The sequence below is a fragment of the Fringilla coelebs genome, assembly GCF_963513975.1.
Source record: "Fringilla coelebs genome assembly, chromosome: 5".
NCBI lineage: Eukaryota > Metazoa > Chordata > Aves > Passeriformes > Fringillidae > Fringilla > Fringilla coelebs.
This window is the reverse complement of record NC_140033.1, coordinates 14,640,283-14,666,763: the sequence shown is the minus strand read 5'-3', so window position 1 is coordinate 14,666,763 and position 26,481 is coordinate 14,640,283. Positions and strand designations below refer to the sequence as shown.

Genomic DNA, 26,481 nt, shown 5'->3' with positions numbered 1-26,481 from the left:
GGGTGAGAAAACATTGTAAAAGGCTCACGGGTCAAGATAAGGACAGGAAGACACCACTCACCAATCACCATTACAGGCAAAACAGACTCAACTGGGGGAAATTAGTTTATTGCCAAACAAATTAGAGTAGGGCAATTAGAGATGGAAATGAAGTCTTTAATCACCTTCACCTCACCCCTCCCTTCTTCCAAGGCTCAACTCCACACCCTTCCACAGGGTACATACAACCTTTCAGGAACAGACAAGGTATCCCACGGGGCCGCGGATCCGCGCTCCCAAACCTCGCCCAACCCAGAAACCACAATCACCCACTCCAGAGCCCCCCTTGGCCGGATTTTACGGCGAGGCGCTGCTGGGCGTACCCAGCTCGGCAGCTCCATTGGGCAGCTCCTTCGTCAATCACTGTGAGGGAGAGCTGCCCGCGGGTCTCTTCTGCTTGCCGGGCGCTTGCGCGAGGCCCTCGGGCGTTTCCCAGGGGTTACCGGGGGCCGCCCGCCCGCGGGGGCCGGTTCTTGGCCGTGTCCATGGAGCGGCGCCGTGGGAGGGGCCGGAGGCCGCGGCAGGGGCGGCTCGGGAGGGCCGGGTGACGGCGGCCGGGCGGCGGCACTGCGGGGCTGCAGCAGCGGGACGGGCCCGCACCTCGCAGCCCAGCCCTGCGCTCGTCCCGCCGACCGGCGGATGGGCACAGAGAGGCCAGCGGCTCTGCCATGGCCAGCGGCGGCCCCGAGGAGGGGGAGGCGGTGGCGGGGGAGGAACAAGCCCTGAGGAAGCTGGTCGTCCGGCTCCAGAACGTCCAGGAGAGGAAGCGGCTGGAGACGCTGGTGCAGACCCTGAGCGACCTGCTGGAGCTGGCGGCCCGGCAGAGCGGTGAGCGCCCTGCCCTGCCCTGCCTTGCCCTGTCCCGCCCACCACCGGTCGCTAACGCGGTTTCTCTGTCTCTGTCCCCTCACAGCCCCCCGGCTCTTCAGCGGCAAAAACGTCCATGTGCCCCTGCTGCTGGTAGTGGATCTGTACCCGGGAGCGGCGGGCGTGCAGCAGGTCAGGGGCTGGCCGGGGCGGGGGCCGGGGCCGGGGCCGCTGCCCCGCTCCCGCTGCGCTCCGCGGGATGAGCGAGCGAGCGCCGGGCCCTTCCCGGGATAAAAGTTCTCGTTCCGCTTGTTGATTTCTCCTTAACTTGCCGTGTGTCTCCTGGGCCACTTCATGAAGTGCTCTGAACTCTAGGAGGGCGCTGTCACTGCTGGCATTTAAAGGGACCAAGCGTTCCAACTTATTGCAGACGCCACTGGCTGCGTCTCTGTTTTTATCGGCAGAAGGAAGCGAAATAGAAAAAAAAATTAAACCATGTGAATACTGTGTAATGTAGGGTTCTAAATTACCAGTGTTATCTAATATAATTTTGACGTGTCCACATTGAATTTTGCCATGGTTAGATAAACTTCTGGAAAGCATGATTTTATACTATGAATTCGTATACATGTTGCCATATCCTTGAGACTTGTGCTAGCACACGTTTTTACAGATGGGGGGAATATTTTAGCTAAGAGTAAGTTCTGCAATTTAAGGTTCTGCTTACCTTCTCCTGTAATTTAACATTGGCCCATTTGGACTAGGTGTGGCACTTGCACAATTTGATGTTATACTTACGGTACAGCTGCCAGACTTGTTGTACAAAGCAGCTCCTTCCTGGCAGGCATATATTAAATATCTGACTATGCTATGCATAGAGGATGTTTATAAGCTCCAGATTTCTGTGCAACTCGCTTGATGCTTTTTTTTTAATTATTAAGCAGTATAAATATGAAGCAGCAGTTTTTTTCAAGATAAAGCTCATTAGTTTATAAAACCTCTGCCCAGAAGTCTAAACTTGGAAGTAAAACATCAATCATAACAAGGAGTAGGCGTGAAATGATAGCACGAGACTCTCAGAATTGCATAAAGAAGATAGTGATTAACTTTCATTTTAACTCTCTTAAAATACTTCATTCTAATGCAGAATTTAAAAATTAATTTTAATCTTCTACCTGCCCACATTTGCAGTCATACAATGTTTCAGTTCAGAAGTTCTGGACCTCCTTTGCATTACTATGTTGTGTTGCAGTGGGAAATTCATAGCCAGTGCAAAGCTCAAATCCCATTCCTCATAAAATGTCTTGAGCAGCGCTTCTTTCACATTCAGTTCTGATGTTTGCAAACATTCACACTATGTAAGTAGATGTCTGTCTTCTTGCTTTGTGAATAAATCTTTGTGAATAAATTCTCACTTCACAGCAGTGAGGAAATAATGAGGTCCTGATTTCAGTGCAGCCTGTTTGCATTTTTAATGATTTTTTTATTGAATGAATAATTAATAATCCTCCTTTTACTTTTGGCATTGTAAAAAAATTGACTCACATAAGAGAATAAACACAGCCAGAGACATACCTGAAGTGAGAATTTTCTTCACCTCCCCTCCTTAACTGGTTACAAAGCATTGTGGGTTGATGTTGGAACCCTAGATGCTGTTCCACTAACTTGTACAGGATTAATTTAGTAGATCAGTATTGCAAGTCTGGCCCAAGTCAGAGTGCAGGCATAAACCCTACAAGCTCCTTCAGCAATAGGAAGGTACTGGTGTGGAAAGCCAGTAGTTCCTGTAAGTAAAATATATGTCTTTAAGTAAATAGGGTCGTTTTCTGCAGTTTCTCTGGCAATGATTGGAGCAGCTTAGAAACTCTAGAGCAAAATATGAGTGCACTTGAGTAAAGAGCAGTCAGCAGAGCTGTATTGTCTTATGTAAATGGTGGGACCTAATGTAATATAAATTAATTGCGTGCTAGCAACAAAAAGGGTCGGATTTAAAAATAATGAGTTTCATTGCTGCTCCCAACTGTTTCTGTATATAGGGACCCATTTAAGTCTTTATAAGGACATCTTCTTTTGCTTTATTTCCCTTCCTTGTAACCTTTAGGATTTCTATTTTTTAAAAGACCCTTGCTTTCTTACTTGATCTTCAAATAGCTAATAAGCTCTCTGTTACCTCAGGTTGTGACTTTTATGTTGTAAAATAGACCACATATCAGCAGGTTAGATGTTTCCATTGGTCTTCTCTGGATCCACAGTTCTGATAAATGTTTGTCAATACTTGGAGTCCTAAGAATTCAAATGAAAATGTTCAATGGGAATATAAAATTCATCAGAAACAGTTAATACAGAAAGGAATTTTCTAAAGTAATTAAGCAAGTTTTCATCAGATTTTAAATTTTATAAGAACAGTTAGGATGCTCTTATAAAGTGGGACTTGTAAAATAAAATGTTTTCTAATGAATTAGCAGTTTATCAATTGATAGTCACTTCTACAATGTTTTTGAAATTTGTACCTGATTGACTGTCTCCGATAAACTCTATTTTGCTTGGAATATGGAAAATTAGGGAATTATATCTTCATCTTAGACTGATGGTTACTAATATTCATTGTGCCTACATTTAATTAGGACTCAGTTACACAGACCACCCTGAATGTCCATAGTAAGTGATTTGTAGTCTTGGATAGCAAGGCAGCTTGCTATCCGAGGAAAATAAGTGTATGGAAATTGGCTCATAGTCAAGCTCAATCTGCAGACATTGAGGCTGTAACTGGCTTAAAATGTTTGTTTCTGCAAATCTGAACTGAAACAGAAACAAAAGTAACGCCAATATGGGCTGTGCTCTCACTGCAACCAAGTATGTGAAAGACAAAAGTGGAATTCCGGTCCCCAGGGAGCTACAGCACCTTTTGCGCACTCTACAAAGCTGTCAGGAAAGCTGTCTAAATTCAAGTTTATGCTGTTCCTGTGCATGACTCTACACTCCCAGGCTTGTAATTCCATGTCTCTAGTCTTCCTGATTACAGGGTTAGGGATCATGCACTTTATATGAACTTTGCTGTTAAACTCTTTGGAGGTAGCCATTTACATTCCTGTTGTTGGCTGTCCCATCTTGACCTCTTTGCTTTACATAACTCTTCTGTGAAAACATGATCCAGTTATGTAGAGAGTCTTTGTAACATATTATCTTCTGCCTTGATTCTATTCTTAAAGCACAGAGGCCTGTTTCCACCTTTTTATTTACTTATAGGTTAAAGGAAATTCACATGCCTTGTTATTATTCCTTTCTGTAAAATCTGCTTTGTCTTGACTTTTGACATTTCACAGTTCACTACTTTTCTTTCAATATAGAGGGATTTTCTTTCATCAGTTGTTTCTTTGTACAGATTTTGTTTACTGCAGCCTATTCAGTCATATCAGCCTGTAAAAATTCATAGGAGAGCAGATTGCTCTAATACAGAAGATCAAAGAGGAGCATTTTTAGCTTTTGGCATTATTTACAGATGTTTGAGAGTCAAAGAATTTGCATTGGATGAAATAGGTAGATATTAAGAACAAATACATTTGGTTTAGTTGTCTTTCACTCCTTATGGTCTCAAAACTTCTGCCTTCATTACATTTTGAAAGCACACACTACTGAGGGTTGATGGCAAGAATATGAAATGTACGATAAGTGTGTATGTATATCATCCCTATTTAAAACATCCCCCTTTAAAAAAGCTATACTTTATCCTTACAATTTGCAATTAAATAGCAAGTTCTTACAAAAACACACATTTTTCATTAAAAGACACCTGCAATAGTGCAGGGGTTTCCCCTGGCCAATGATAACATACTATGGATCACATCATATCTTTCTGTCTGTCAGCAGCTCATTTAACTATGTGCCCTTTATCCTTAAGCAGTGCTGAAGCAGATTGAGAGTGATGTGTTCCTGCACAATGCAATTGGAATCAGTAACATTATGTTTTACTTCCATCTTTTAACTTTCCATGCCATTTGTCTTGTGTTAATTAATTTTCACTGATTCAGCTAGGTAACAGAACAGCTTTCTTGCAAAAGCCAAGGATATTAGAAGACAATGTAGAAGTTCCAAGCAGAATATCTATTCTAAAATAGCTGCATTTTTGTTTTACAGATGGGCTGGTCGCTTCTTTGTAAATTAATAGAAATTTGTCCAAGTACTCTACAAAACATAGCTCCTAAGGATGTTGGGAAGGACTGGGAAGTACTGGGTGTTCACCAGTAAGTATGTTGTATACAAAGAGTCTGCCAGAATGCTTGGTCATTTTGGCAGCATATATATGCAATGAAATATATAAAGTTATTACATCAGCTATTTTAGTGCATTTCTTCACCCTTCAGAACATGGGACAAAGAGGGATCTTATCCATGTATTTCAATACCTGGTGCAGAAAGTAAAGGAGATTGAGCCAGGCCTTTTTTAGTGACACTCAGTGACAGAACAAGAAGCAAAGGGCTCAAATTGAAATATAGAAAATTCCACTTACACATTAAAAAAAATGTAGAGACACATTTGGCAGATGCACTATTACCTGGATGTTTGTGTGTGTTTTTTTCAAATGTGAGGAATTATATCCACAAGCCTAAAGTAGTGTAAATCAAGAAGAGGAGGTTTTGTCACACCTGTTATTGTCTAAAGGTAAGTGTTTACACTGATCACCTCAACTACCTGTGAATTCAGTGGATACAGTTACCTTCAGAAGGGATGGTTTGTTCTGTCTTGTTAGTAAATTGGGCAAATTGTGGTTTGGACTTGCTCAGCTCTCATCCATCAGCTTTCAAAGGAAGCCTAAGCAAGTGTTTTCTGGATGTCTGTGGTTAGATGGGATGAACACCCACACAGGTTGGCTCAATTGTTGCCCAGTAGCACAAATGCTAATTGTAGATGTAGGCATGATGCACATGGGGGTTGGTTTGGGGGCTTGGTTAGGTGTTCTCACTCTTGGGCAGAATGCTGCCTTCAGGGCTGATAATGACAGCACCTTATAACCCCATTAATCTGCCTCCATAGTCCTTACCACACCCTTCCTTGGAAAGGTTGCTGTTGAAAAATAGCATGAAGATGCATTTTGATTTTGTGGGCATTTGTTTTATAGTATAGAATACATGGTCAGTAGGGGAATGAACTCCCTTGAAAGATGTGTTGGCAGTTTTTGTTGGAAAGCAAGTGTTTTGGGTTGCTTTTCATGAGCAAGAAATAACTGAGCTGAAGCTGCACATGCTGGCTACAATTTCTTGGGCTGCTTAAAACCTTGTTAATTGACTGAAAGTTCTCCTGAGAGCTGGAGATGCTCCTGCTCATTCTCAGGTCCCAGAAACATTACTTTCTGGGACTGATCTTTCCTACAGCCTCCTCAGCACCCATGCAGTGTGTGGAGTTGACAAAGCATCCTTTTCAAACTCAAACTTCACTAAAGATTTGATGATAGCACTGCTGTACATGATTCCTTCTCAGTACCAATATTTTAGCCAACTGTGTATCCCTGTCTGACATGCTGACAGTTTTCCTTGCTGTGGAGAGGCTGAGTGGGGGAGTGGGCCCAGGCATTTGTGTCAGTGCCAAAGACAGACCAAGCCAACTAAATTATGTCTCATGTTCCTTGAGCATGGATTGTACTGTGTGAATCAACACCATAATGAATACATGCTGTTTACAGCAAGGCAGGAAACAGTTACAATAGAGAAGAAAAGGTCATTTTCCCTTCTGTGTGTGTAACTATTTTGGGAGAATAGGAATATTAAACTAGAAAAAGGATTTCTTTCTTTTGTCTCTCAGCTATGATCCAACTTGATTTCACTGCAGTTATGTTTACAAATGGTAGTTTGCTTTTGATTTAGGTGTTTTTGACAGTGTAATAAATAATTAAATAGTTGCTATAACTATGAAGAGAGTTTCCTTTAGTGTATTTGCATTATTTCCACAAGCTTAAATAGATTTTTTGAGATGTTTTGTAATGTCTTATGTTAAACTTTCCTACAGCAGAAGAAGTTTAGAAGGCATACATCCTTCTTGGTTATACTTGAAATGGGAGGATATATGGGAGGGAATTCTCTGAAAGTCAATTTGTAAAGTGGATGTTATGCCTATAACTGGTGTTATTCCTCTCATGAGATTTTGCCCCTTCTGTCTACTTTGGTCATCATAGCACCAACACTATTGCTACAGCAGAGGAGAGAGAAACTAGCAGCATCATAGTATTCCTTCCAGCTTGTAAATTTATACTTCAGCAAGGCAAACAATATCACTGCCAGGGTTGGGGTATGAAATTTGGATGAAACTTGAAGTGTTGCTTTTGTTTTTCAAGACAGGTCAAGAATATCAACTGAAGCATTACAAACTACTGCACAGTCTATTTTTATTAGATATGATATATGGAAAGATTCACATTTGAATATTACTAAAATTGCAGAATCAAGCTTTCTAAAATAAGGAAAAGTAAAAAAAAAATAAAGTTTCTTTAGTTTTTATCTGTAAGTCTATGCATTTTAATTTAGTTTTAAATTACAGTTCCCCCCCATTTTGATATAGTATTCATTCAGTGTGATATCAATACTTTTAAATTTTTTTTTTTTGAAGAGGGGTTATAGATTTTTAGTCACTATTTTACAGATAGTAATTTGAGTAAAGTATGTTGAAAATATCTACTGATTCTTCTGTGCCCAGTTTGATACATGACCTGAATTTTGCAGTACTTGGCATTGTTTGGCTCTCTCTGTTTAACAAGTCAGAACAGACTTACAGAAAATACACAGAGTGCAACTGGCAGTCTAGGAAATGTTAATTTTTAGTGGTTTGTCCAACATCATGTAAGTGCTGTAGGGCTGAAACATAGGGTAGAATTTATCAAGATGCTGTTCAAGTTCTTCAGCTGGGAAACTGCTGCTTCTCTTCCACCAGACCCTTGGTTGTTCAGTGTAACTGAGCTCTTGCTGCAAGCAGAGCAGTGCTGTACTGTCCTGTCCTCACTCTGTGATACTCCACAGACCAGTGCTCTGCAGGATAACCACCTCCTAAATGACCCTGCAGAATTAATTCATATAACTGACTAAAAAGTAAATTGGATAAGTTATACATCACTGTTTTAATGAACTATGATCATAGTTCAAATTCCAGTATTACTTCATTGGTAACTTAAAAAAATATAAACTGAAATAAAAGGGGTTTTTTTAAATTATTTGGGAGCTTTTTAATTTTTGTGAATTTCTATAACTATTTCTGTTTTCAAAGTAAATGTTTGATAAAAATTTGTGTGTACCAATATTTCTTTAACTATAACACTTTTTTTCCCCTTTTTTTTTGTCTTTAATTTTTAGGCAGATTCTTAAAATGCTTACAGTCCACAAAGGAAATATAAATCTTTCAGTAATAGGACTAAAAGCATTAAATCTACTCCTCATGTCAGGTATTGTGTGCTTTACTTTCCTATTTCATCTAAGCCTTTAAAACACAGAGCTGATTCGAAGTGTGTGATTGTACATGGCAGACTGGATTTTTCCCTCTTTGTTTTACTCCATGAAGTCACTTGTCATTTTTAATGTATACAAAATAAGGAGTGCTATTTTGAACCTCTTTTACCAGGTAAGTATGAACTGTCTTTTGGTGGTAAAGTTTTAGAACATCAGTACTATTGTAAAATGCTGCCTTTAGAGATAACTTTGTCATGGGTTATACAAAACTGGATTTGAACTGTTAGAGTAAACTTTAAGGACAGTATTAAATAATTTTGAATTTTATGGTGTTTCAATGAAATAATCAGTGCAACATGTAATCTCTTCTGCTGTTCAGACATAATTGCTTTCCTGCTCTTGGAAGAAGAAGTGGATGTGTTTTCCTTGGTATTTAATGCCATGCACACCTTCCCTAAAAATGAAGAGATCCAGCAGCATGGATGTAAAGCATTACACAAACTTTTTGAGAAAGGTATTTTATCTTCTAGTTTATGACATTAGAAAAATTTATACATTGGGAGGGATGACAGATATTAATTTAAAGGCAATAAATGAATTTTTGCATTCCAGATTGGTTTGGGGATTATGTCTGTTCTTAAATGAGCTAGCACAAGGCAGACTTCCCAAGAAATATCACAAATTCTATAAATTAGAGCAATGAATATGACCTCTTTTAAAAACTAAAAATGTCCCTTCATTTCTAACTCCAGAGTTAACTGCAAAGATGGGATTTAATGTTGGTCAGTAACTGGAATAAAGAATAGCGACGTTTAATTTTAATTCTTGAAAAGAGGATTGTGTATTTAAGACGGGTAAATTTAGTAATATGAACAGTTCTAAAATCAAACAAGTGTTTGTGATTTAGAAAAATACTTTGTTCTGCTTTTTACCCTGACAATGCTAAAAGGTCATCATGTATCCATACAATATTCCCATTTATTCTGAAAGATGAAGTCACCTTGTATTGAATTTTTGCAGAAACCTCAGAAATTGTGCATGTTACAGCCAGAAGTCCCCTTGTTGTAGTCCCCTTGCTTTGAATTGAGTTTCTTGTTTCAAAATAAATACTGAGAAGTGCTATCACTCTGCTGTATTCCTTTGTTTCAAGATAGTCTTCAGTTCTTCAGATTGCTTCTTTTTGGCACCATTCTATATTGGTTTTTTAAGTCTTTCTCCCACATGTGTGCTTGGAATAATCTTCTCTGTTCCTTTTCCTCTTCCTGTCCCTAAATACTTTTGCCCTCCTATATTTTCTCTTCAGTCTCCATAACAGTCTGAACTTCTTATGTTTCCTGTGCATGTTTTTTGTAAGTGCTAGATTTTCACAGATGTGGCTGCAGGTACAGGCTTGCATACCTTCTCCTTGATGGCAGCGCCAATGTGACAAGTTCCTAGGATGCTCCTGCCTTGTTTTCTCTGCCTCTGAGCCACTTTGTCAGTTTTTGTTATGTGGATGTTTGCATAACCTTATCTTTAACTAGATTCAGAAAACAATTCTGTTTGTGAAATTTAAGAGGTGCTCTTTCTCATCCTGGGTCTGTTCCCTTATCTGTGTCATTGCACAGCCACACAGTTATGTCAGTATGAATAACAGGGGCCAGGAAGGGAAAAACCTTAAGCCATTAAGGTAAGATATTATTAAAGTCTGGCTTTATGGAAAGAAGTCTGAAAAAGAATGAAAAACAACAAAACCAAACACATTAAATAAAATCAGAATATGCAAAATGACATTCCCTAATTTTATTTTTTTTTCCACTATATGCTTAGCTTTTCCCTCACTTATATACTGTCTTGGTTTGGACTATCTATGGAAACTTGGTTTGGACTAGCATTTTGTGAAAAAGGCTAAGACTTCTGAAATACAGATTCACAAGGTAGCATTTAAAAGTCAGAACTCAATTACATAAAGTATAAGCTAGAAAAAGCTGCTTATAAAGTGGCTCAGTTTTTAGTTAAAAAAGCCATAATCATGGAAGATTATGTGTATGGAGAGTACTTTACTTTCTGTGAAACATAGAAAATAAATACAAGGAAACTTGATAAAAACAGTTGTCTTTTCTCATGGTGCACCAGGATAAGAATTATTTCCTCAAAACATACTCTATCACTTGCCTTTCATTTTAGTTCCAGAAGAGCAGCTGACTGAATTTGTTGAAAGCAAAGATCATATGATCATACTGAAAGTATTTAAAGAGTTTCCAGAGAAAGAAGAGGTGATTCTTCCTGCACTTTATTCATTACATTCCTTAGCTGGTCCACGTAAGTATTAGAAGTTATTTTCAATTCCTTTTCTCCCACAGAGTGCATCAGCTCTTGCTTTCTGTAATTATAAAATGTAATCTTTGTGTGATTGGAAAAAAACATTGAGAACTGGTTGGGAGTTGCCAGACAAATCACCTTCCTGTTTTCTTTGGGAAATACCTTTTGTTTTTTTTAAATGGGCTATTTTTTATATTTAACCATTAGAGCATCAATCTTTCCTAAGTAACAGAAAGATACTTTCTTCCATTTGGAGTTAAGTGGTAGCAAAGATGCTTGTCGTGGTTGTAGAGATTGAAGTTTCAAGACCCTGCCCTGTCATCTTTTATTACTTGAAAAATAAGATATGTTTATTGAATAAATAAATCTTCAGTGAGTTTGGGTCACAGGTAAAGAATATTCTTGGCAAAGTCTGTCCCACAAAGGAAAATTGCCTGTGCAAATTCAGTGGCCAGGCCTGGGAAAAAATATCTGAGTTCAGACATCTGCTGTGGTCATTCAGTGGTGGCTGCAATGGCAATTGGTAGCATTGGTAGCACTGTGCCTGTGGTAGTCTTACAGTGTCCTCAGGTGTTGTGCAGTAAAACTGGAAGAAAATGTCTTTGTTATCTCTTGTCTTCCAATAGCAGCAGTCCCTGTTCTGTGCAAAATCAGATCCTGAGAAATGTGTTTGATGATTGGGTCAATATGTTGACAGCAATCTGATCTTGTTGACACAGAGGCAGGTTTTGTCAGCTTCCTGCTGACAAATTTAGGGAAGCACAGAGCAGGGTTCTGCTCTTCGTGTCTTTCATGAGGTGCATAATGTTGTACCTCCTGCAAATGTGTTTACTTACAAAGCCTTGCTTGTACATCCTGTCAGGCTCTATAGGAACTGTGCTCACCCTATGAATGCCCACTGAACAAGAACTAGTGTCCTGCATTTCATCAGACTCCAAGCTATCTAGTTCCTGTTTCTTAAAATTCTTGCTGTTCCAGTTAGTATTTTAAAAGTTTTGTATCCCTTGAGAAAGAAATAATTTTACCTAGCCCAAAAGTTACTGCTGTTTTTTTAGGTAGGAGGATGCCAGATTTTAGGTCCTTTTCAAAACAGTAAATAGTTATACAAAGTGTAACAAGAGAAGGCATGAAAAAGACCTTCTCTAAAGTAGGTATTTAATGCTGTCATTTCTAATATGAAAGATTGAAAATAGCCAGAGGAACATAGAGTACTTGCCTATGAGTGTGCAAAGCTGGTATTCATACCCTTGGTTGGTGGCATCCCTCAAGAACTCAATGAAATATATTCCTTTAAGGCCATCATGGAGAAGATAATTCAGTGTTAGGTACACACTGTAACTTATCCAGTAGCAAATGTCTCCCCATACCCTGAAGTTCAAGTCTCTATTCTGAGTGAGTACCTCACTATGCCTTCTTTCATTAATACATACTTAGACTTGGTTCTGGCTCATGTTATAAGAAATTGTAGGATAAGGGTGTACAAGAACTCTTTAATCTCAGTAGTATTTGTGGCATGAGAAAAATGCTTTGCTGCTGACTGTCCTCCAAAGTGGAGTGGTGGATCACAGAATGGCAGGCATAGGGAGCCAGTCAGGTTTGGACTCTGTTTAGTAGGGAGGAACAGTCACTTCCAGAGGAAATTTACCTAACCCCAAACCAGCTGGGATGAGTCTCCATACAGAGTGCTCAGATCTCATAATCAATTGTTGAGAGAACCTGGATGACCAAGTTTTGGTGGTTAAGATTAAATGAGATCTGTTTCACCCCTTTTTCTCTAACTTGTTCTGGGATATGGTGATTCACTGCAGATGTGCCATTGCTTGGATCTTGCAGATTTTAACATGCAGTTTATTATGCCGTCTCCCTAGAGATCAATTTTGGAATCATCTGACTATTTTACTATATGCACAAGTATCACCTTTGAAATCATAACTTACTGTGTACTGATGCAATACTGTTTTGTGGAATGTGTGTTTTCAGTTGAGAATGACATGATAAATAGCTGTCCTATTAAAGCATTGTGAAAGGTACCTTCCTTCACTATCAAGTCGAGTGCTTCAGAAATGCTTCCCACTCAGAGCTTGCTTTTTCATCTAGCAAGTTGTCATGATTTAGTATGTAGAGTTGTATTATTTTAAAGATTTGCTGCTCTTTTAAAAAGGGTAATTATCTTTAATAATACAGTTGTGAATATTTCTCTTATGTTGTATCCAGGGAAGCCAAGCTGTTGAAAGAACAATTAAGAAAATTTATAGAGTCAGCAGAGTAATGCTAACTCCCTTGAGCTGGTGACAGGTCTCCCTTTCATTCATTTGGGCCAGGATTTTGGCCGAGATTTCTTGGGTTCATATTCTGTTTCATACCCTGGATAGAAATACTACAAGGATGTTTTAATACACTGTATTTTAACTACCATGATGCTGTTTTGCCTGAAATCAATATATGTGAGATCACTCTGTCCTCCATTGGAATGGTTACATTCTGTCTTTATATGGGCTCTCGTGATTGTCCTGTTGGTTTCTGTATCTGGTCTGAGTAATAAAAAGTAAACAGGGGGAGAGTAACCAAGCTCTGGCACAGTTTTCTTGGAGGGGCTGTGAAGTTTCTATCCTTGGAAATACTCAGAAGCCATCTGGACAATCTGCTGTGGGCAGCCCTGCTTGACCACTTGGACTGGACACAGTGACCTTTTAGCTGTTGCTTCCAATGTCAGTCTTCTGTGATTCTGTGAAATACAGGGTGTGCAATGGCTTTTAAAATATTGCAGGAACATTAGATGAAAATTTCAGTGCCCTCAGGTACTGAACAACAGGTGTACAGTAGAACTAATTTGTATGAAAATAATAACTTCCTAACTTGCCCCCTAAAAAAAGAAGGAAAACTCAGAAATACATTATTAAATCAAATAAGTTACTACAGAATAAATTTTATGGGAAAAAAAATTTCTAATTTTTTTTTCTTAATTTTATGCCCCGGGAGTATTACTGAAATATTGTAAAATGTGTGCTTGTTTATAATCATGTTAGAAACACCATTTATAAGATTAATATAATATTTATAAAACAGCTTGTTCACATTTAAGAAAAAAGCTACCTAAGATTAGTTTGGGAGGAGGTTTCTGTTACATGGCCTGATACAGAATGGGAAAAAACCAGAAATGTTGATCTGAATTTTGACTGAACATTGAAAGCCATTGGCTAGATAAGAAGAAAAATCCTAGCGGTCAATTACCATTCTCTAGGTGAGAAAGCATTGTTTTAATGAATAGTTTCCAAATGTTCTTCATCATTTTATAACCATATAAAGAAACAAAGCCACCTTTCTTTCAAGATGCAAGGTTAAAATTGCAATATAGTCACAGTTCCTTAAATAAATCGATTTAGCTAAAGTCTGAATTAGAATCCAGTAATTTTTTTTTCCATCTGTCTTAAGAAGTAGTTTTTGTTTCTGTTTCTTTCTTCAGCCAGCAATGTTGAAGTGCTCATGTCGGGAAATGTTCGCTGTTACAATGTTATAGTGGAAATGATGAAAAGTTTCCCCAGTAGTGAAGCAGTTCAGGAAGTGAGTTGCTGTTTGTTGCACAAGCTTACATTGGGTAAGTTCACAAAGTTGTTTATGTAAAGTCAGCTTATTCTGACTATGTAAGAGTTGGAGTTAACTGGGAGTGTTTACAGACAGCAACTGCTATTCCATAAATTCTAAGGGTGGTGCATAGATCCCTGTGTCTAATGATGACCCTGACCACAGGCAATATGGTGTCCTTATGTGGTAAATGTAACTAACAATGAGCAGCTGCCATAAAAGACTCAAGTTAGGGGGAAGTAATGAGACAAAAAAGGGTGAGAAGCACAATAGGAGAATGGGAATTCAGTAGAAAATTCGCTGAAAAGTATTCTGTAAAACTCTAGCTTTCCTCCTTGCAGTGCATTTATCTTCAGAGACCTGTGCTGCATTCCTGACAGTGATGATGCCTGTCTTGGGGCCCCCCTCTTCTGCAGCAGTGAATGAATCACTGGGTTCTGCACTTGCCTTGACTTGAGCAAAAGTACTTTGCTTGTCTGGGCTAAAATGGGCTGGTGTCACATTAAGAGAAATTATGTCAGTGGCAAAAAGTTGTGCCTCTTAGCAGCTCTCACATTTGCAACTGTAATAAATCCATTTGAGCACTTGCCAAGAACCACGTAATAGGAAGTTCAAATAAAAATAAATCTATTTTTCCCTCTTCTGCATGTAAGCCCACTGTGAGCAGCTGCCTGAGCAGCCCTCACTCCATGGCTAGTTTTATTTCATTAAGAGTTAGACTTCCCAATTTTTGCAGGTGGTGGTCGGAAGCTACTGCAGACGCTGGTACCAGTGCATGACTCTCCATAATAATGTTGGTCCCATCTTTTCACCATCTGTTCCACTTCTTCATGCAGATATGGTAGAAAATACAGATCAGACCTTTGTGCAACCTGGAGCAATTTCCCATTCCCCTTCAGAAAGCCAGACAAGATTTTTAAGGAAATGTGATGGCTGGTGGTAATTGCAGGGTTTCTTTGGCAGGTGGTGATGCTGACCTTGAACAGTTTTCTGTGCAAGGCTAACTGAAGATAGGCAGGGAAACCAAGTACTTGTGGGGACACTGCAGCTTGGTTGACAGGCCTTGATCTTGCTGTCAGGGCAGCCAGCCTGGTTTCAATCAGATGTTTGCCATGTGTTTATGCTGACTAACAACAAAGAGTGGCAGAAAAACAGCCACAAGATCCATTTCTTCTTTGAGCTCTTCATCTTAACAAAAAGCTGCTTTAGTAGAGTTATGGAAGAGGTGTTCACAGCACCATGCAATTATGGGAACAGATGTAAAATTGTTAGGTGCTCGTGGAAATAGTCTGGAAGATTTTCATATGTATAGCCAGTGTTGTTTCCCAGATTATTCTGATGGACACTGTCTTCCTAAACCCATGTTAAGTGGCAGTGAAATGGTAAAGTTAGCATGTACTAGCTTCCAAAATCATCATGCATTCTTGCTAATCTGGTAATGGCTATCCTAGATTTGACTGTCTTTGGAATTTTAACTGGCTGATACCTGTTTGGCCAGCCCAAGTACAACAGAACTGCTCATCACATAGCCTAGGTTTATTAGTTTCTTTAGGTAAATAATGCATTTACACAAACATACCTTTTCCATTAAAATATGATAAGAATCAGGGGTGCTGATATAACATGACCACAGAACTGATCTTTCACATTACTACTCTGATTCTCATTTTTGCTTATCAAGATTTAAATGAAATTGAATATCAAAATAGAAGCCATAGCTATCAAACCATATTTGACAGAGTGTTGGTCTATTATTTTCTGCATAATACTTCCAAACAAGGAAGTTATTTGAATTTGCTTGCTTTTTGGAGAGTGCCTTATATTCAGTAATACAAATTACTGTACAACTTAGAATAATTGTTATGCTTTAAATATATTTGTTATCCAAAGGGTTTCTTCTGTTCCAGAAGAACTCTATTGTGTATTTATAATGCTGGCCTTGATTTATTTAATGAGGAGGGCAAAACCAGAGTGTAAACTAGGGTTAAATTACTTGTGTCAGAGGATAAATCAAATCATTGCAGGAATCCAGGACCAGGACTGCATTTGCTTCCTGGCAGGAAGTCTGCAAATGATGCACCAATTGTATTTTTCTTATTTTGATGATCGTGTGTGTTTCATTTTGCATTAAACTTCTGCCTCTTGAAAAAAAAAATCAAAAAGCTCCACGAAGAATGTCGATCCCAACTTTTTTTATCCTTAACTCTTCTTTCCACAAATAAAATTTTGATGTCAAGTCCTGTAGTAAGAACAAGAGCATTTGTTACAAAGTTTATGCATTGTGTGCTGAGAAATTTATGTTAAATGCATGTAAAGCTCTATATATGTGTTTGTATTAATTTGATATCTTATCTGGTTTCAGGAAATTTTTTCAATATCCTTGTATTACATAAGGTTCCAGAAGTCATTGTGAAGGCTGTTACAACATATCCTGAAAATGCAAAGTTACAAGCTGCAGCTCTCAGTTGTTTAGCTCTTCTAAGTGAGTAAATGTTTGTCTACTTGTTAATTTTTTCACTCTAGTAATTTCCTGTAATAATTTCAAACTCCATTTCTTTAACACAAAAGCCTCAGTCAGGACAGCTTGAACAAAGCTGAATTTCCTACATGATTACAGTTTGCTGTTTCACTGTGATAAGTCTGTGTTCATATCATATGCCCAACATCTGCACCGTGTTCAGAGCTGGTAAGTTATGTTGACAGATCTGAACAGAGCAAACTGTTTATTCATTGACAAATTTTGGATAATCCCTTCTTAACATAAAGTCTCCAGTGATACCAACACTGATTTGATGTTGTGTTTGCCAGGTATGACAGTACTCATATTGTGGCAGTTGATAGCAACAAATCAATGCTTGTCCTTGAGTTCTGGAATCACTTAAAAGATGTAAACTTTTTCTTGAGTACAGTTCAGACAGAAATTAGTTAGCTAGTGGGAAAAAGCTAAGAATCTGATCCTCTTTGTCCTTGTAATTGTTCCATATAAAAGTCAGTAGAAATACTGTTTAAGAGTCCCCAAAATAGCAAAAATTATATATCAATACACATTCCATTATGCCTCAGATAGTATGCTCAGTGTTGGTATTCTTTCTTTGCCTTAATTGCTGAAAAATCACAGGTAGAAAATTATATATTTCAAATTCTGTTGCACTTTCTGAGCTATTTCTCTCTTAGCAACTGCAATTTGCATTTGTTTTAAACAGCATTGCTTCAGAGTGTAGATGGCTCTGTAATGAGTGGTTCCATGCAAATGATTCACAGTTATATTTTATGTCTGTGATATTCTGTATGTAAATACACAACAGAAAGAGGTACTTGCAGGTCTTTTCAGAGCCAAAGCCTAGGCTGATCTGTAACTATGTGATATTTACTACACCACACTTAAGTTTTTCACTCCCTTAATGAACTTGAAGACATTTCTCAAGTCTGTCTCAGAGTTTATAGCAAAAGATTTCTCCCTTGCCAGAAAAGGCTTATCTTCCCACTGATTTTTGCACATTGACAGTGTGAGTGCCTCCCTGACTACAGAAAGGTTAAGACATAGGTGTTTTGTTTTCACAAAGAATTTATTGTAAGAATTTATTGTAAATATTTTATATTTCCAGCTGAAACAATATTCTTAAACCGGGACTTAGAGGAAAGAAAAGAAGAGGAGGAGGAAGAAAAGTTATGCTGGTTGGAAGCGTGTTACAGAGCATTAGAACTGCACCGAAAAAATACAGATGTGCTGGTGAGAAATTATGAGTGATGGGAATATGGAAAGACTGTATTATGTATTAAATAAAATATTTAGAAACATGCTTTTCTCATCTATATCCTCAGGCAAAAAAAAGGCCGTAATGTCTGGGTTAGATCTAGAATAAATCTTACCTTTCTTGCCTTTCTTTGTTCATCTTAAGAGGTTTTACTTCTTCAGATCAAATTTAGGTAGTTAAGATGAGGCTTATACCTGAAACTTTGGCTATGCAAAGATTATTGTTTACATACCTCCTTTGTATCCAACAGTCAAACACAGACCCCTCAGCAGAAGAATTAATCTTGTCCTAAAATAGACGTCAAAAGGCAAATCAAATAATGAGACTGTCACACATGTTTGTAACTCGGGCCTGTCTGAGCTGTAAAGAACATTACAGTGTACATTTTGTTCTATTTCTACATAAAGTGCCTTGTACCACTTTTGTGAACTGAAAAGCAGTCAAACTGTATAAGTTTTTTCATTTATTTTTAATCTTCTAGAGGTATATTTTCTTAATCTTTTTGTTTTGGTTTATATTTAGGAGGCTGCATGCTGGGCTTTGAAAAATCTGTTTCTGTATCAACGCAACCTTCATGAGAAGATTGGAGATGGAGATAATCAGTCAGTGTTGTCTTAAACTGGATTTTTGGAAATGAAAAAAAATGAGTGCCTGTTATTAAGCCATTTGATATGTCACTTTTCAATTATGTTTAATTTTATAGTAAATTAAATGCATGATGATCAGCCACACCTGGGAAAGTTTCTTCCAAAGTGTGCTAACCTTGACTCAGGAAAATCTGCTAGTGTTTTCATAAAGGGTCAGAGCACAGCCTATTTGAGCTAATTTTTCAGTTCATGAGGAATTTTGTCTTCAGTTGCAATAGGGATAAAGAATGTAAGAATTAGGAAAACAGATGAGATTAAGATACTTAGCATGTAAGGAGTGTAGAAAAGCAGCGCTCATTTTCCCACAAAACAGATGAAAAGGCATTGTAGAGGGAATGCTGCCTCATTAGGGAGAATCTACTGGGCATGGACAAGACACAAATTTCCATTTTACTTATCAGAGTTCCTTAAAACTTTAGTCACTCAATTTTTGTAAGCCTGTTCATTCTCCTTCTGGACCTCAGGTCCCTTGGAAAGCATGGTTCCAAGGAATTCAGTGAGACTCAGACTTGACAAAATCGCATAGGTTAGAAAGGGTTTTCTGTCAGCTGTTGCTCTGGAAACATTGGAGACCAAGAGCAATCACCTGAAATTTTCATTGTTACATAATACCTCTTTAAGAAAGTGAACTGCAGTTATGAAGTAACTACTGTAACACAGTCAATGTGCAGTGATTTGTTTCTCTCTGAAAGGTTCCCAATAGACAGAGCAGTGATGCTCTCCATGCTGATGCACTCCTCTTCAAAAGAAGTGTTTCAGGCAGCTGCTAGTACCTTGGCAATTTTGTCACAACAAAATGGTAAGGGACTTTAATTATCTTTTCTTTCTTATTCAGCAGAAAGTTTTTGCAAAAATATTAAAGGGAATTTAGTGTACTATTGAGTGAATACAGTACTTCCTGTGATTAGAATATTATGTTGTTGTGATAAGTAGGAAGCTTATTCCTTGCTTTGAAAAAGTTACTGTTGGCTAGTATCAAAAAATATGAGGAAATGAAGAGCTCTCTACCACATTACGTGTTGCAATTGCTACTTTTTGGAGCAGGAGACATGAAAAAAACTGTGCTCTCTTTGTATGCTTGTTTAAATATTTATCACATGTTTGAATTTCGTCAAGAGCAACATTTGTTGAAAAATCACATGAATAAGGACCACAGCCCAACAAATACCACCTTCTTGCTTAACACAGTCCTGTTGACTTCAGTGGATCAAATTGTGTAGAAACTTAAGCATGTGCATGACAGTTTTCAAGATTGCTTTACTCCTGATTGTGTCCCTAACATGGTTTCCTAACTTTTTTCAATTTGCAGACCCCCTCAAAATTTTTCAGTGGAGATGTGGACCCCTGAGTAGAGTATTTAAGCCTACTGACAGTTGGCCTGCTTTTATTAGATAACTTTCACAGAATCCTTTGAAATGGTTATGGACCTCAAGTGGTTTGCAGACTGCACATTGAAAACCACTGGCTAGATAGGAAGAAAAATCCTAGCAATTAATTACCATTTTCTAGGTGAGAAAGCATCGTTTTATCACCAATTTATTGAGCCATCCAAGTACATAAAACCTAACACAGAAAAGGTTTTATAATTATTTATGAGATCAATATGTATCTATACCGAGAAACAGATCTCATAAATGTATGCATACAATTGACATATACTTTCATAACATGTTTGACAAGTGGGCCTCTGGTTCCTTTTGGAAGTCTAAAGCAAGTTTTTCTTTTTTTTTTTTTTTTTAATTATTATTATTTTTGTTTTCCCCCTGAATGGATGTGCTTACAGCAGAAATGATAGACATAAAGAAGCTTAGTAAAACCTTCTGGCATAATGCAGTATTGCTTGAACTAACCATCTGAAATAGATATCCTGAACTGGGAATAACAAGATTTGGTGATAGTTACTATGATTATTTTAATAATGTTCTAATTTTTATTAGTTACAGTTATAGCTACAACATGTGCTTGGATATTTGAATTTGCAAAAAGTGAATTAACAAAGTAAAGAGAATTAATAATATAAGTTCATTTTTAAAGTTTCATTTTGGAAGTTAGAAGGGGTTTTTTTAATTTTTAAGCTCTAGCTTTCCTACATGATCACAGAATTCAATTACAAGGAAAAAGTTTAAGAATAAACTTTTCTGAAAATATAAGTGAGGCTATACATTCTTCTTCCCATATGTTAACTTTACCTAAGTAAAAATAGCACATGTATAGAAACTTAATAGACATTCAGAAATTATAAGGTGTTTGATTAAGCTATGCAAACATGTCAGCTTCAGCTCAAATTGTTTCCCATTTTAATTTATACTATAATGTCTGTTTGATGAGGCGAAAACATTGAGAGAAAAAAAAGGAGGGAGAAAAGTTGTGTTTAAGAACTACACAGAAAGAAAGATTTACCTATAGGATGCTTGCTCTTCTGTGTTTTAGTAAATATTAGGAAGACACTACTGGCAAAAGGCATACATATGAATGTTCTGGATATAATGAAGAAACATCCACATTCTCCTGAAATGGTTGAAAGTGCCTGCAGGATTCTGAATCATGTTTTTGAAGGAAGGTAATACAATCAGAAATGCATGTCCACTTTCATGGTGAAGAGTTTTGAGATTCTGTGCCAAGAGTGATTACATTTAAGTTGTTGTCTGGTAGTGAAATTGACCACAGACTCACAGCCCTGTTTAAGATACGGAATTTTGTAAGCCCTGTAGTCAAATGCCCAAGTGGGTGTGTGTAGGGAGTTGCATGTTCTTCCCTTCTGGTTCTTGAGCAGTAAGATTCAAATAGACAATCTCTGTGTGGTCTCCCCTTCTGTTAGCCACCCTGAATTGCATTGAGAGATAAGAAATTTCTCACAAAATTACCTCTGATTATTAAAATAGTATTTTATTAATATTAATTTCTTGTTGGCTAGGATCCAGCTATTTACATAGATTGAATTAATGGAATGGCATGAAAATAGTTTGCTATGATGAAGAAGAGTACCACAGTTTAATTTACGTTTCAGATTTATAGTGTTCCAAAGGGTTATCACACAGTGTTAATTAAGGACAAATACATGTAAAATTTGGAAATGCATTCTTTTTAATTATTTTATGAACAATATTTTCAGTTTCCCACATCTGGATGTAATCACAGTAGCAGTATCAGAAGTTGTAAAAGCCATGAGGAAACATGAAAAATCACTCTGTGTACAACTGGAAGCACTTCGAGTCCTTTTACGCTTCATGAAGCCCAGTAAGTCAAACAAAGGCATACACCAAATCGGAGAATAGAATCAGATAGCTGGGTTTTAGTCTTTCTTATCTAATGAGACAGCCTTTAATGGGACTTCAAAAATTTATTGCAGTACAGCTGCAGCGAACAGCTGTAAGTCTTTAGGAACATACAAGATGGGAGAAAATATTTGAGATATTGAAGGTAACAGACGAAACTGATCACTGCTGATTTCCCCTTGATTTCATCATTGAAGAGTTAGCTCCATTCCTTCTAAGGAATTCAGGGAATGAGTGTGGAGCTGTCAGTGTCATTGTGGTTTGTAACATCAATGCCCTTTAAGTGAGAGCAAATCATGATAGTGACATGGACATTGTTGTACCACAAAATGCAATTGTTTTGGTAGTGTCTCTTGAACGGAGCATAAAAACTGGACAGTGATCTATATATTTAAAGATGTAAAATATACAGTTATATACTACTTTCTATCAATAAGGAGAAACCAAACTGACTAGTTTAGTTAGAAATTCCTTTCTGAAGAAAACCCTCTCTATCAGCAATCCAGAGGGTGGAAAAATGTTATTTATTAATTTTATGGCTTTAGTAGAATTTTGGAAAAGGTTTATCTCTTTTTGTCACTATAGTGCTATAAATCTTGTTTTTTAACTCTGATACTGAGTGTAGGAGTACAGACGTGGGTACTGATTTTTTTTCAGAGCAACTTTTTGCAAGTATCTCTCAGCAGTTTGAGCGGAACATTTACAAAACTAATCACTCTGAAAATAGTAACCTGATCAATATGCAGACTGATGGCAGGTTTTCAGTTTCCTTCTATTATTTGAGTTCTAATCCTAATACTTTCCTCTTTTTTCAATGAAGAGCAATATTTAGATCTGATGTATGTGTTCTAACATGGAGGCAAGGCACTTTGCTTGCCAGCATCCTGAAAGTGAGGCCCTCTAAAGCGTAATCAAACACAGAGAGCACCAACTGGATGTTGGAACTTGCAGGTTAATTAGGAAATAAAAAAGTAATTCATGGGGAAAAAAATAATCACAATAAATCTGAATGCTGAAGTGACTTTGAAAGGATCTCTGGGTACTTTCTGTAGTGTCACTTGACTGCAAGTGCCAAATCCTACATAAAGGGCAAATCTGAAAAACCTTTCTCTGTTTTTTTTTGTCTATGCTCACATTCCACTTAATGTCATCTGTGTGTAAAATTTGTCCTGTGATGTGCTGCCAAGTGAGCAAGAACAAATAGTTTATAGCTTCTCTATAGTGTCTCCTTACCAGAAGGAAGAGACATTCTGAAGTAGGTATCAGGAACTCCATAGCTCAAAAAAAGTAATAGATTGCAATGTACCTTAGAACAGATCCTTTGGCATGGTTTTGTATTTTCACAGTAAGCAGTGAGCAAATATGTGGTGAAATTTTCCTTTCAAGCACAATGTACTCATATTACAATGTAAATCTGGAGGGATTCCAGTCTCTGCAATACGGTGTTCTGAAAGTACCATAAGATCTGAAATATGCTCTCTGAGTCACCTCAGTGTTCATTTGACTGTTAGATTGTATTATTGGGTTAATGGTGGGGAGAATATGAAATCTGCTGTTCTGAGGAAGGCTGTTGTCCATTGTTGCAGGTACAAAGAATGAACACCAGAATGGTTCTTCCAGAGATGTGGGAGATGCTGCTTTTGCACTTACAGGAAAAGTCATTAAAAGCCAGTGTCTTTTGGAGGGAATTCACTCATTGGTGCTTAATGCTTTAAACAGGGTATAGTTAAAGCTTTATTGTAATGGATTTTGTCATTATTTTACATTTGAAACAGTGAATCATTTGTAAGTTTAAGTTCTGCATTGATTTTCCTGCTGATTTTATAGAATCAATCTTAACTCCCAAGTTGCATGAATCTTTTAGAGTTTCTTCTTACTTTATTTTCTAGAGTGTATTAGATGATTCTTTATACAGTAATTCCAAAGGATATTTATTTAAAAAAAAAAAAAGGGTAGGGTTTTTTTTCAAGGATACAGTTTATTTGGTATCTCTAATTTCTTAAAACAGACTAGTGTATATATGAAAAGTGTCCTCATGCCTACACGTCAGCTACAAAGAGAACTGAGTGGACAACTCAGTTGTCTGCATTCTTTTCACTGTTCAACTTTTTCGAGCCCCTGTAAAATAGAATGATCACAGTAGAAGGAGAAGCTGAAAAATGAAAGGCTGAAGCAGACTCACTCTATGCAAAGGAAACTCTGGGAACTTTGCACAGCAAATTAACCTCAAATCCTATTGATTGGAAATGCTTAACTTCATGGCCTTCAAGGTTTTCTCAAGTCTCTTCAAGGTTTTCAAGGTTCACGTGATCACAATCAAAATGTAGCAATTCCTAATTGTTTAGAAGTCCCTCTCAGGAATTTTAAGCTTGCCAAACAGATTCAGTCAAGGAAATTTATGTCTCTTGCTATAGAAGTCAGAGCAAGTAATGTATCAGTGAAATAGTTCTAGAGTGTCTAAAGGACATCTTGACCTGAAGGTATCAGAGAAGTTAACAAAGGAGGTAAAATAATTTTTGCTCCAGAAGGTCTTCAATATTTTGTAATCATCCTGATTGCATTTTCCAATGCAGCTGGTTTGTGGTTTGGGGTACTACAATATCAGCCAGAAGGGCTAGAAATTGACACATTTAATTAAAAACTAGAGACAGAATAAGGAGGAGGAGATGGACATGACTCCTCTGAAGTAATTCTGCAGATATGTGATGGCTGTGACACTCTCTGTGACACAGATCTAGACCTCATCTAGGTTTCCTCCATCTAAAGGTGGGGGGTGGTAATAGGTATGTTGCTTTATATTTTTTCTTTTAATATTTTTCAGTTGCCAGCAAGTTTATCACTTGTTCCAGTTATCAAAAAAAACCAAAAACCAACCAAACGAAAAACCCACATATTTTTTCCTTTTTAACCACAAAGGAAGTACATCTTCTCCCTCTGCTTGACCTAGAAAATGGTGTAAACTTATCAATGAGAATTTGAGGGTAAAAAATCCAATTTTTCATCAGAAAAGTAGCTAGGGAATATTTTCAGAATCGAAGATTAAAATCTGGGAAAGTTATGAGCAGCTGAAACTGATATTTGATAAGAAAATCTTTTTGGAATTGTGATTGTTGTTATTTATTGTTACATCAGCTGCAACTGTTCACTTAAGAACAACATTCACTTGGTATTACAGAGCAGCTTTAAGAACAAGCAACTCCTCTATTGCCATTGTAAGCAGAACAATCTTGATCTGGTTTTATCTTCCTTTCTCCATTAGTTTATTGGAAATCCTAGCATTCAGAAGTGTGGATTAAAACTACTTGGTTCTGTAGCTGAGTGCACTGGTGCACTGGAAATTTTAACCCAGCAAGGAGCTACTGACACTGTGCTTCACACCCTACAGATGTATCCAGATGAACAAGGTAGGGAAGGTGTTTTGTCAGCAGAATGAGAATGGCATGGTAGGAGGTTTGTTCCAGATCTGTTGCTCTCTTTAGTGCTGGATGTGGTGTAGGTTGCATGGCAAGAGAAGGCTATAGTGTTGCACAGTCCTCAGATTCACCCACACTGTAGTTCTGCCTGGCCCTATAATAGCTTGTGCAAGTAACTTTCTGGAATGAAAGACTACTTCAGTCATGGGTTTATTCCACTTAGAATGTCTGAATTATCAGTGTCTGAATAATACTTATTTTTCTTCTAGACATACAGTGTTTGGGTTTGAGTCTTCTACGCTCTCTGATTACACGGAGGAGTCTGTGTATTGCAACCATGCACGTCCTGTCAGCAGTTCTGGTTTCTACTCTGCGACGATTTAAAGAAGTCATTGAAATCCAGATGCATGTATGTGTCATTTCTGTCTATGAAGATGAAAACAAAACTCAAAACCATAGAAAATTATTTTAATATAGTTATGTTGAAGTATAATTCCTTATTTTACTTACTTGACTTTGATTTTATTGAAATTAATAGACTAGTATAAACCTTTGTAATCAAACTGTGACATTTGTTGTAGAGATGGTTTTCTTTGAGGCATATATTCAATCCAGAATGTGTAAGCATAGGTTAACTTCTGAGATCTGCAAACTTCTGAGATCTGCAAACTAGAAGAAATTTCTGTCATGATCCATCATCCTGTCAATCTGTAACCATCATTAGAGTAGTGATTGCCTTTCTTTGAGAAGTCATAGAAGACAACTTAGTTCCCAGCCTTGTCACCAGGGATAAACATAGTGTAGGAATGCTGTATTTAAGAAAAGATAATACTGGATTACTGTCAGACTTTGGAGCCACATCTGTATATGCAAGGAGTGTTCTTTGTCTGTAAACACACATTTAATCCTTGTGTGAAGTTCTGTTTCCTCTGCTTCTGACGTTTTCCCTGTTTGTTACCAGTTTCATTTTTCTAGTGGGATAGAGTTTGCACGTGACATCAGCTTTCTGTGAGAGTTTCTGTATTTCTCTTTCAGATGAATATGAAAATATTGCAAATGCAGCCTCCCTTCTTTGCTGCTGTTTTTTGCCCAGCCTTTCCACATTTAGCTTAGCAACCAATATAGCGAGAAATAAAAACAATATGCTAAATAAGGAAGTTACTTTAAGTGATTTAGTTTCAATTGGGTTTGGACAAAGAGTCCGTAATTTACCCAGTTCATCCTTCTAGGTGAAC

General features: G+C 37.6%; 1 protein-coding gene across 1 annotated transcript in view; it reads left to right on the top strand.

Moving 5' to 3' along the window:
* The first annotated feature begins 697 nt into the window (after nucleotides 1–697).
* LRRK2 (leucine rich repeat kinase 2) overlaps nucleotides 698–26,481 on the top strand; it is a 63,267-nt gene continuing 37,483 nt past the window's right edge. The window contains exons 1-16 of the mRNA XM_084205354.1: nucleotides 698–867; nucleotides 953–1,038; nucleotides 4,981–5,087; nucleotides 8,181–8,269; nucleotides 8,653–8,787; nucleotides 10,440–10,574; nucleotides 14,038–14,169; nucleotides 16,519–16,638; nucleotides 17,762–17,886; nucleotides 18,434–18,513; nucleotides 19,251–19,357; nucleotides 20,989–21,118; nucleotides 21,671–21,795; nucleotides 23,420–23,553; nucleotides 25,093–25,237; nucleotides 25,516–25,655. Coding sequence (XP_084061480.1) covers nucleotides 708–867; nucleotides 953–1,038; nucleotides 4,981–5,087; nucleotides 8,181–8,269; nucleotides 8,653–8,787; nucleotides 10,440–10,574; nucleotides 14,038–14,169; nucleotides 16,519–16,638; nucleotides 17,762–17,886; nucleotides 18,434–18,513; nucleotides 19,251–19,357; nucleotides 20,989–21,118; nucleotides 21,671–21,795; nucleotides 23,420–23,553; nucleotides 25,093–25,237; nucleotides 25,516–25,655 — 1,950 coding nt within the window. The 5' untranslated portion in view covers nucleotides 698–707. The remainder of the gene's footprint in view (nucleotides 868–952; nucleotides 1,039–4,980; nucleotides 5,088–8,180; nucleotides 8,270–8,652; nucleotides 8,788–10,439; nucleotides 10,575–14,037; nucleotides 14,170–16,518; nucleotides 16,639–17,761; nucleotides 17,887–18,433; nucleotides 18,514–19,250; nucleotides 19,358–20,988; nucleotides 21,119–21,670; nucleotides 21,796–23,419; nucleotides 23,554–25,092; nucleotides 25,238–25,515; nucleotides 25,656–26,481) is intronic.